This window comes from Hypanus sabinus, chromosome 3 (genome assembly GCF_030144855.1).
Source record: "Hypanus sabinus isolate sHypSab1 chromosome 3, sHypSab1.hap1, whole genome shotgun sequence".
Lineage (NCBI taxonomy): Eukaryota > Metazoa > Chordata > Chondrichthyes > Myliobatiformes > Dasyatidae > Hypanus > Hypanus sabinus.
This window is the reverse complement of record NC_082708.1, coordinates 171,513,386-171,525,181: the sequence shown is the minus strand read 5'-3', so window position 1 is coordinate 171,525,181 and position 11,796 is coordinate 171,513,386. Positions and strand designations below refer to the sequence as shown.

Below are 11,796 nucleotides of genomic sequence, written 5' to 3'. Positions count from 1 at the left end.
TGGCATAAACATTGCCCTGCCCCTTTCAGATGCTGGAGGTGGTGCGTTATTTCCAGCCTAGCTTCTAACAACCACATCCCCCGGCCTTTGCCAAAATACAGGCTCTCCATTTTCTGAAAATAAGAAAAGACTCCTATGGACTTTCCACTGAGGTTGGGTGAGATGAAAGCTAGAGGTCATGGGTTAAGGGTGAAAGGCAAACTGTTTAAAGGGAGCATGAGGAGATCTTTTTCACTCAAAAGGTGGTGAGAGTTTGAACCAAGGAGTATGGAGGGATAAGGTCTGGGTGCAAGTCGATGGGACTAGGCAGATTAATAATTTGGCACAGACTAGATAGGCCAAAGACCCTGTTTCTGAGCAGCAGTGTTCTGTGACTCTATGACTAGATGCCTGACGATAACATGTGCTGAATTAAATTGGTAGGAACACGTTGATTATTTAAATAGCAGATGTTGAAATGTTTACCAAGCTTCAGGGCAGATTAGTATTGGGATAGATTTCAATGTAACTTGTTGGCTACAGAAAGTGGGGCTCCATGCAAATGGCTGTACCAGTTGTATACTGCCAGTCCTTCCAAATCAGTCTCCATGTATTTGTAATTTAGCTTTAATCAGGAGACAGAAAACATACACTTGCCAAAGATTAAAGGAGTCGATATTTCCCCTAGGAGACAAACCATGCGTAAGATCAGTGAGGTGGGGAAGGTACCTGGTACCTTCCCCATCACTCACAGCCTCTCCCCCACATCTTTCATCAACTGACCCTCCCCCACCACCCACCTCCTCACTGGCTGCAACTGCAACCCCGAAACCAAATTATAAATAGTTAATTTTTCGCATCATTCCCATTCACTCAGCACAATACACCCTCTACGATGTCTCTCATGTTACCATGGCACTGCTGCGCTCCTTTAAATCAAAAAAAGCCTGAAGGTGTTATGTCTGAAGGCTTTGAAGTGAAACACTGGAAGCTAAACAAAGCATTATGATAACTACACAGAATTTTCTCATTTATTTATTTTTCAAGGTCTGTACATTGCCAGCAAGTCTGACATGCATTGCTTGACACCAATCACAACTGTTACCAATACATGTCTGACTTTTTTTTCTAGGTCATTCTGCATGTAGGAGTAGGTTTCTTCATTCATTGAGGAGTTCCAAATGGAATTACTAATGGACTTCGCATTGGACATTACCACTTCTGATGTTATGATGGAAGGAACGTCGTTGACAAAGCAGCTGAAGATGATTAGGCTGAGAATACAGCCTAATGATCTCCTGCAGTGACGTCCTGGGGTGGCAATGACTGACCTCCAATATTCGCAGCCTAGTGTGATGCTTTTCAGTAACAGCGGCCCGGGTTTAATTCCCTCTGACGTCTGTAAGGAGTTTGCTCTATGAGCTATTTGGTCTATGTTTGCAAATTCCATACAGACAAGACCGAAGTTCAGGCGTAGCTGCTCCTCACTGTCACCCTGGCATTTAAGTGAAAATTTTATTGTCACGTGTACCAAGGTAGAATGAAAAAAACTTGCTTTGCTTGCCATCCATAAAGGTAATTTTATTGCATCAGTATATTGAGGTCGAACAATTATAACAGAGGGATTGTGTAGATAGATCTGCAGAGAGTTGTCATGCCTTCTGTGACCTTGCTATCTACCGTGACAATTACTGGCCAGTTTAATCTTTCCCATCAGCCAGATTAAAGTGGAGGTTAATGACACTCTTGTAACTCAGGAGATTGATATACCAGTGTAAATCTTCACAGTGACCTAGCTGATTCAGTCCTGTAATGATCTTCAAACAAATCAGCTGCTGAGGAGGCCTCAACAGGGACCTCACTTCAAATCCCGGGCACCCATACTGCACTTTGGCCATTGGGACACCCAAGATAGTGGTACCACCTACTTTCCAGGGAAAGCCAACTGGTATTTCATATTCCCAGCATGCTCCTGTCTCAGCTTGAACAGGGTAAGAAATTTCAACTTTGGTTCTGATAAACGGAAGTGTAGTACAAATACGGGATTTATTTTCATGTGATTAACAGATTTACTCGAGGCCTGCGGTACTTCTCCTTTATGGCAGTATCTCTACCTGGTCAGGATGCAGGGAATAGCACCAATTGGGGAATTGGAGCTGACCTGCCGTTCTTCTGTCTGCCAACCAGCAGGGGTCACTAGAGGGCAATCAAGCGCAGAACGCCTGATTCCGTTGTTTCGGTCAGCGCTGATCCTGGGGAAAGTATGTAATGGGATGTCAGGAAAGATCACCACTGTTTCTTTGTTACAAAGAACAATCCATCTGAGAAAGCTTCATTTAATATTGAGCATCCAAAAGAAAAAGCACCTCTGCCAATGCAACACTGCCTCAGTACGCCATGACAAAGTACTTACGTCTCTGGAGTAGCACTTAAATTCAGGGTCTCTGTCTCAGATCAAGGGTCGACAGTTTTATACATATCCCAAGGAAGTAGCTCCTCTGGAACAATTTATCACCTGAAGGAGCCCAGCTTCACTTATCTCCTTTCTTGTGGAAAGTCTTATATTAGTTTGGGAACATAGCATCGAGTATTATCGTCGTTAAGTATCATGCCCCCAACAACCCGCAGCCATCCCAGTTGGTAATTCTGTGAAAATACAGGAACTTATTAAATACATCTGTGGTTGACGCCCAGCTGTGATAGTCGGAACTCCCTCAGTGGAAAACAGATGTTACAGCAAGCGGTGCAGTCAGTAGCCCTACAGGCTCACAGTGCTCCCCTCTCACCGTTGCAAAAGGACTGGTAAGGGGAGAACAAACGGGCGTGTAAAATAATAAAGGGCACAGATTGGGTGGCTAGCCAGCACCTTTCTCCGGGGCAGAAATGGCTAATACAAGAGGGCATAATTTTAAGGCGATTGGAGGAAAGTATAGAAGGGGAAGTCCGTGCTAAGTTTTTTTTTATGCAGAGAGCGTTGGGTTATGGAACATGCTGCCAAGAGCGGTGGTCGAGGCAGGTGCATTAAAGGCATTTAAGAGATTCTTAGACACACGGATGAAAGATGAAAGGCTATGGGGAGGGCTGATTTTACAGAGGTTAAAAGATTGACACAACACTATGGCGCTGTACTGTTCTAGTTTCTAAGTTCTATGACTGTTCCTCAGAGTGCTAGAGTAACGCAGTACAGAAACAAGCCCTTCAGCCCAACTTGTTCATGCCAACCAAGATGTCCTAAATAAACTGGTCTCATTTGTCTTCATTTGGCCTTCGTCTTTCTAGACCAGGGGTTCCCAAGCTTTCTTATGCCATGGACCAATACCATTAAGCGAAGGGTCCGTGATGCCCAGGATGGGACCCCTGCTCTAGAGCTTCCCTATCCTCGTACCTGCTCAAGTCTTCTTCAAATGTCATCATTGCACCCGCTTCCTCTGACAGCTCGTTCCGTCTATGCCCCACGTTCTCCGCGAAGAAGTTGCCCCTCGGGTACTTTTTAAACCTTTCCCCTTATCGCCATAAACCTATGCCCTCTTGTTCTTTTTTCATTCCCTTTCCTTGGGGAGAGAGGCCCTGTCAATGTTCCATTCTGCTCTTTCATAAAAATGCCGCTCCCGTGTTGTTTTTCCTCTTTTCCCTTCCCGGATTTTCTGGGTGAAGGAGGATTTGTTCGCATAGCGTTGCATTTAGTGCCTCCAGGGGCATCCTAGGTTCAATCCTGACCTGAGGTGCTATCTGTGTGGCGCATTCTCCCTCTGACTGCGGGGTGTTTTCCAAGTGATCCGCATTCGACCCACACCCCAACAATACATTGATTGATAAGTTGATTGGGCCGTAAATGCCCCAGGTATATAGCTGAATAGTGGAACCTGGGAGGAGTTAATGAGAAGGTTGGGAGAATAAAAATTGGGACTAATGTGGGATTGGTGTAAAGAGGTGGGCCGAAAGGTCTGATTCTACGCCATGTCTGTAATTCCTGCTTAGATCTCCTCTCTCGTTGCCCCGGCACCGCACTAATTTTAATTTTAACTATCCCCCCCCCCACCCCGATTGTGATGGAAGGTATTCCCCTGAAACATAAACTCTGTTCCCCTCTCCATGGATTACGCCTGACCCGCCAGGTATTTCCAGCATTGTCAGTCTACTTCCCGAAGCGGTGGAGGAGCGAATTTATTAGACAAAGTTGCTTAAAAAAAAATAAGTTTCTAAACTCGACCGAAGACGACCTGCTCCGACTCCGGGTGGGAGGGGACGCGAACCTATAAATTGGTTTCCTTTATTCCCTCCTCTCTCTGCCACACAGAGCATTCCTGTTCGGTGACGCTCGGCTTCTCCGCGTTCTGTGCGCTCGGAGCGCTGCTGCGCCGTGTGGCCAGGGAGCTCCATGAAAGTCTTCATCAGGACCGGAGGGACGAGCCGGTCCTCCAAGTCCTCTCTGTCTCCCTCTGCAAAAACGAGGCATCACCTCCAGTTAACACATGCAGACATCAATCGGGACATCAGGCAGAAAGAGTGAATTAAGAAGCCCGTCCTTAACCAGAAAAGCAGCCCTATTTTTGGTTTTTGAAAGAAGGCGCATATTTCAAAAGCAGAGCAGAAAGCGTGTGGCAAACTGTCTCGTTCTTCTGCGTTACTTGCTAGACTGAAAACTGTCCCTGCCAAGTACAGACCAGACTGACTCGCTCTCCTCATCCCCAGCGCAGACAGAAGGGTCGACCGTTCGCGTTTTGCACCGTATATAAAACAAAGCTAATTTCAATTTAGGCCAAAAATATATAAAGAGACGATTTATTTGGCTTCGAATATACAGACGAGTTGCCAGCTGGTTGGTGAGTTCGATTTTTTTTAAAAACGTATACAGTTAATTAGATCTATTCTAGCTTAGTGATTTGTAACTAAACAGAGCGAATTGGAGATATATACAACAGTTCATATAATTATTGTGTTGATTTGTATTTTAGTTGAGTAGCTGTGTCTTTTTGAAGTCATAATTAAAATTGTTTGCAAAAAGAAATCTTCCGTAAGAAATAAGTAATGAAATGCTGGGACTACGCGTTTTAAAACCCCTTCATTTTTGTTTCGTTCTGTCTGGTGAATGTAATTTCATCTCCCGCCCGTGAAAGAGCCGGGCGGTCAAGTCGATGTGGTTATTTTCCATTTAGCGTATGGGCTATTCTGTAATTGAGAGAGAAAGCGTGAACGACCGTTTTCTTTCCTGCGGAGATTGGGTTCTCTATTTAATTTAATAAAGAGACCAGAGAGGAGATGGTGTGGTGCTGAGTGACTCGTACATGAGGGGGTGAGTTCCTGAACCAGTCAGGCCGTTTGTTGCCGGGGGCTTCAGTTTAAAAGCAAGCTGCGCTGTAGAATAGTATGGATTCCCTTCGCGACCTCAGTTAACCCACCCCAGACAACTCGGAGTCTACAGAGTTTCCAGACCCGCACTCCGGCCGCAATTATATTCATTGGATTTTGGGGACAGGGAGGAGTTTGGGAGTTTGACATGTGCCCGCAACTCCTCCCCCCACGCCCAAGTTCATTTTAAATACTCACAGATGGGACAATGCTCTAGGCAGGGATTGGTTTTGTTCGGGGGGGGGGGGGTCTTCAGGATTTGAAACTTTTCCTGGGTTTGAGTGTGTTGTCCCTTACCGGATGTGTGTGGGGAAAGGAACTTTCCGTGCCGCCGACCCGGAGCGGTCCGCCAAATTCCCTGTGGGGTGACTCCTCGCACAAGCTGCCCGTCACAAGCATGCGAGGACACCACATGCCTCTTCAAGCTGCGAGGGTTACTCAGCCCCGTCGGTCTTCTGGCTCATTTGCCCCAGTAGAGGTTCTTTCTGGCGTCGGTGAGACGATGCTGTTGCTTTGAGCTATGCGGGTCGCCTGTTTACTGATGTATCCCCGAGTAACAGGGCTACGGGCGACACCGTTTTAGCCGCAGTGCCTCGCAGATCCAGCTGCTCGGGGTTCGATCCTGACCGCTGCTGCTTTCCGTGTGGAGTTTGCAAGGTCCTCCACCCATGGTTTCAAAGTCCAGCTAGTTACCCAATGTAAATTACTGCTAGTGCAGCTGGGTCGCAGCAGTGCACGCCAGAGAAAATAGGCTACATTCCTTTCCCTCCCCCTTTCCCCGCCACCTCATTCAAGCTTCTTTCTCCTTCTTCCGATGAAAGATCTCGGCCGGAAACGTTGACTTTTTATTCCTTTTCGTAGATGCTGTCAGACCTGCTGAATTCCTCCGGCATTTTGTGTGTGTTACAGTGAAATAAAGTGGAACAGTAGTATTGTTTTAAGGGTTAGTATGGAGATGATGGGCTGAACGGCCTCCATTATTTATTGAGGTACAGCATGGAATAGGCCTTTCCTGCCCTTTGAGGTGCGCCGCCCGGCAATCCCCAAAAGTAACCCTGGCCTAATCACGGGAGGAAATAAAAAACTATCCCAGAATTGACTGGCCATTTGTTTGGCACTAATGTGCGGTCCTGTGGGTTTGACACACTGCCGTGCTGATGTGCAAGCATTTCGGACAGAGTTCAGAAAGGGGCCGGCAGACGTAACAAGGCAGTGTAATGTAGTGGTTAGTGTAACACATTACAGCTCCAGAGAACCGGGTTCAACCGCTGTGGTGTGGAGTTTGCAGGATCTCCCCGTGACAGGTGCGGGTTCCTCCGTGTGCTCCAGTTTCCCTCCACATTCCAAAGACGTAGGAGTTGGTAGGATTAGTTGGTGACATGGGTGTAATTGATCAACACAGGCTCATTACACCAGAAGGGCCTGTTAACCAGCTGTAGCTCTGAATAAATAATTAACGTCCAACAAAGAACACCTGACGCTGAGCAGTCTGCTCTGACAAGAATGTCAATGGAAAAATGGGAGAAATTTCGTTCATTTTTGTATTGGGGGTGTGACTGGAAAGGCCTGATGATACTTCAGCTTGCTGAGACCTGGGTGTAGAGTCACACACATAAGCCTTGAGTGTGAAGTTCATAGACATTGCACAACTGAATGCTCCACTCTCAGCAACAGGCTGGCTTTGGTGGGTGGCAGTCATCTTGTTTAAAGACATAAGAAGAGAGTGTCTTTATTTGTTGACAGTGAAATAGGCCATCTGCATCAACAACCAATACAGTCTGAGGATGTGCTGTGGGAAGCCTGCAAGTGTCATGATGTTTCTGGTGCCAATATAGACAGCAGGACAGGCAGCATCCATGGAAACAAGCAGTCAACTTTTTGGGCTGAGAACCTTGGTCAGACCCTTTGATGAAGGGTCTCGGGCCAAAACATTGATTACTCGTTTCCACGGATGCTGCTCGACCTGCTGAGTTCCTCCAGTGTGTTTGTATGTGTTGCTTTGACCCCAGCATCTGCAGTGTTCTTTGTGGTGCCAATATAACATGCCCATAGCTCACTAACCCTTCCTATGTAAGTGTTTGGAATGGGGGGAGAAGCAGGAGTGGTGCGAGGAATCCCATATCATCACAGGGAGGAGGTACAAACTCCTTACTGACAGTGGCGGAATTGAACCCTGGTCTTAGGCACCATTAAACATTACCCTAAACACTACACTACTGTGCCACTTCACTCTGGAAACCTAGACTGTGACTAGATCAATATTATGAGATCATTACTTTCTATCTGTTCCATTATGAATAATGTGTGTATTTTATTAATCTATTATGTTCACTTTCAGTTTGAGTTTTATGTTGACAGTGCAAATAAATGTGCTAGACTTGCGATAGTGAGTTTAGTTTTTAAGTTTGCATATGACATAAAACTTAAAAGCAAGGTAAATACTGATCTGGACTGCAACCCAATTCATTGGAAGGTGGGCTGATATGTGGCGAATGCAGTTTAATGCAGATAACTTTCACGGACTACAACTTGTGTACTCTGTATTGTCTGTTTATTTATTGTTTTATTAATTATCTGTGTTGTTTTGTATTGGCACAGTTTGTCTTTCACACATTGTTGTTTTGTGTATGTTTTTTCATTGATTCTATTATATTTATTTATTCTGTGAATGCCTACAGGCAAACAAATCTCGGCGTAATATAGGGTAACATGTACATTGGTAATAAACTTATTATGAGCTTTAACTCAGTTATGATTCACTTTAGATGTGTGAATTCAAGAGAAGCAACTTAATCTAATTCAGTGGTTCCCAACATTTGTGAAAGTCTCTCATTAGATTGCTGAATGGTCTATGAACCCATGAATACTACCTCAATGTTTTTTGTTCTATTTATTTTAAATTTGAAGTAATTTAACATTTTTGCACTGTCGTGCTGCTGCAGAACAACAAAATTCACTTCGTGTAACAGTGTTAATATATGTGATTCTGATTCTAAACCTGCTCACTCATTCACGTACAGATATTGATGTAGCAGAGAGTGGTCCTTTTAAGGAGCTAGGGCTGTTCCAAGGGCTACTTGAAACTATATGATCAAGGCAGAAAGCATGCTGAACAGATTTTTAAATTCATTTGTGTTTTTTTAAAGTTAATTATGTTATACAGAAGATTCTTTGGCACCGTGCCTGACATCTGTGGAAGGGAAATTATTAGAGAAGATACTTAGGGACAGGATCTCTTCACATCTGGAAAGGCACTTACTTATAAGGGATAGTCAGCATGGCTTTGTACAGGGGAACTTATTCTTACAAACTTGATTGAATTTTTTAAGGGAAAGATGATTTATGAGTGCAGGGTGTTGGTTACTATATACATGGACTTTCACCAAGGTCCCTCATGGTAGGCATGATTAAGAATTCAAAAGATTAAAGAACAGGGGATACACGGTGAATCGATTAGTTGGTGGAATGGAATGAGAATTGGCTTGGCCATAGAAGACAGAGGACAGTGGTACAAAGATGTTATCATGACTGTAGGTCTACAACCACAGACTTCCATGAGGATCAGTGCTAGGACTTCTGTTTGTAGTATTTATAAATGATTATTGTAAAGTACAAGTGAGCTGATTAGAGTCATAGAGCACTACAGCATAGAAATAGGCTCTACAGCCAATCTAGTCCATGCCAAGCTATTATTTTCCCTAGTCCCATCAACCTGCTCCGGGACTATAGCCTCTACCCCCTTCCCATCCGTGTACTTGTCCAAGTTACTCTTATCAAACTCTCATTTATCTCTTCCTCTGACAGTTCATTCCACACTCTTACCGTCCTCTGAGAGATGAAGTTCCCTGTCAGATTCCCTTTAAACATTTCACCTTTATGGTTGAGCTGTGGATAGTGAGAATGGTTGTCAAAGGTTTCTGCTGAATATACACCAGTTGGAAATGTGGGCAGAGAAATGGCAGATGGAGTTTAATCCAGACAAATGTGAGATATTGCACTTTGTGAGGTCAAATATAACATGTATGCCTGGATTAGAATACAGGATATAGGAAGAAGTCAGACCAACTTGGATTATTTTCTCTGGAATGTCAGAGTCTTGAGGGGTGACCACCTCTCTGGATTCCTACAATCCATATATTGGAATGGAGATGTTTTCACACAAGACTGTAAAAACCTGAAACATGCTACCTGAAAAGAGGAACCTGACCCTTGGACAATTGCAAATTCTGATTGGACATCTACTTCAAAAGATCTCATTATCAGGATAATAGTGATAATAGTAGGGGTGTGAGACCTAAATTTGGTGACCAATTCTTTGAGCCACAGGTACACATGCGACTGAATGCCATCTGTCTTACAATGCCAGACAGTACATGCCTTTAGATATGAATTAGATACAGGAAGAGGCCTCTAGCCTACACTGTTATACAATAAGATGGTAGCTGCTCTAATCATAACCTCAACTCTGCATTCCCATCTGCACACGGTAACTTCTGAAATTTCCACATACAGGTCTTTCCAAGATGAAGAAAATAGTCACATTATCAGTGAAATTGTGACCACTTATTTTAAGAAATGCCACCTAATTCTAGGTTCTCCCTCAAAGAGAGACATCCTTTACATATCTACCCCTCAGATCTTGTAAGTTTCCTCTCCCTCTTCCAAACTCCAGCTGCTACTCTGAAAAACATACCCTCATGGATAACCAACCCATTTTATGTTACAGACTAATAAATCTCTGAACTGATTACAATGTTTGATGAAGTGAAATTTCAGATGTGGTCTCATTAGTATCTGATATCGCTGGATCATAATTTTCCATTTTTGTATTCAATTCCCATACGGTAAACAAGGTCTGTTAACATTCATAGTTATTTGCTATACCTGAATGCTAACCTTTGTAAATTGTTCACACGGGCGCACAGATCCCTCTGAATCTGTGCTCCCTGCACTCTCTCTGTACCTCAGAACTCTGTGCTGTCTTGCTATTCAGATAAACTGCTATTATATACCTTGTTGAAATGGACAATTTCAGAATTTCCTTCATTGTATTCCATCTTTACCCATTCATGTAGCCCAGTTCTACTCCTTTGTAACACACAGAAATGCTGGAGGACCCCAGCAAATCAGGTAGTATCTGTGGAGGGGAATAAGCAGTCGACATTTTGGACCGAGAACCTCTGAGTCTTGGCCTGAAAATTAACTGTTTATGCCGCTTTGTCCACAGCACATTTACTTCTTTAAAGAACGACAATGATTTGGTCAAATATGATTTTTGTTTTGCATGATTATTTTAAATTGCATGCCTTGCTTTTAGTAATACCTTTTAATACATATCTTTTGGACAGACAGATTTTCTTTTTAAATGAACTAGTTACACTGACTATTTTCCGAAGTGATAAAACCTTCCATGAAACTAGGGAGTTTCTGGTAAATTAAAACTTCTATCAGCAAAGACACAAGTTGCCTTTTTTTTTAACGACCTTAGGATGTTATTAGGATTTGAAGACTAGTCAGCCTTAATATTTTTATTTCCATTTTTACTATTTTTGCAAATAAATGGAAATCATTGTTCAATGTTTTCTGTCCTAAAAGCTCAGATTTCTGAAGTGTGCAAATTCTTGCTTTTAATGGGAAAAAACATTCTAAACTGCCATCGTACCGTCATTATTTGAGGCCCCTCATTGGTCAGGATCAACCACGGATGTTGCGTCCTTGCTGTCTATGTGCACTCGATATGTCAGCCATTATGCAAGCTAGGGCAGTAGGATATGGAGACCAAGCTGTTCCTATACTGCAGGTTCCCCCTCTCCACACAGTTAATGAATCCACTGGAAGGCAGAGGCCAATACAGTTAATACAGTTCGGCACCTGCAGCATTACAAGAGCTGCCGGTCAGTGCTGAATTCAATGTAGGACTGCCTTATGGCCTCCAGCCGCAGATATTTCCTTGGAGTTTACTCCTGAGGCCTTCCCCATGAGCAGTTGCAGCCGTAAGGCAGTGGAGATTATAGTTTTCCTTCTCCAAGATGAGCTGCTAACTACAGCTGATGAGCCCCATCTGCCTAAAGTAACTGGTTTCAAGGCACCAGTAACCCACCTTTATCCCTCCTCTTGTCAGTCGAAATGGTTTTGCCAGGCTTAGTAGCTGAACCACACATGAAAGTCAGGAGCTGGATGGACTTGGTTGTCAGAGGCTATTGGAGATGCATACCATTGGGAGCACTTAATAGATAGTGGGAGCTTATCCACACTACCTCCCCCCACCCACCCAACCCACCCCTGGCTATGATAACCATAAGTAGCCATCATTCCAAACCACACTTATGCAATTTTTTCTGCAGCTCCACCTTTTGCATGAAAGTGCCATACAAGTTCACTTTCGCTTCCTTGTGTGATGTTACATACTTAATTTTTTGCATTTGCCTTTCACTGACATTTTCAGTTTTGTGTTTTCATCTTCCAAAG

General features: G+C 43.8%; 1 protein-coding gene across 3 annotated transcripts in view; it reads left to right on the top strand.

Moving 5' to 3' along the window:
* Positions 1-4,409: 4,409 nt before the first annotated feature.
* Positions 4,410-11,796, top strand: part of rnf24 (ring finger protein 24) — a 181,813-nt gene continuing 174,426 nt past the window's right edge. For 2 of the 3 annotated variants that reach the window (XM_059965683.1, XM_059965679.1), the window contains exon 1: positions 4,410-4,802. Coding sequence is in view for 1 of the 3 variants with exons in the window: in XM_059965682.1 (XP_059821665.1) it covers positions 5,265-5,272 (8 nt within the window). In the remaining 2 variants the exon portion in view is untranslated. Of the gene's footprint in view, positions 4,803-5,184; positions 5,273-11,796 lie in introns of those variants that run through there. The other variant, XM_059965682.1, reaches the window with a different exon arrangement.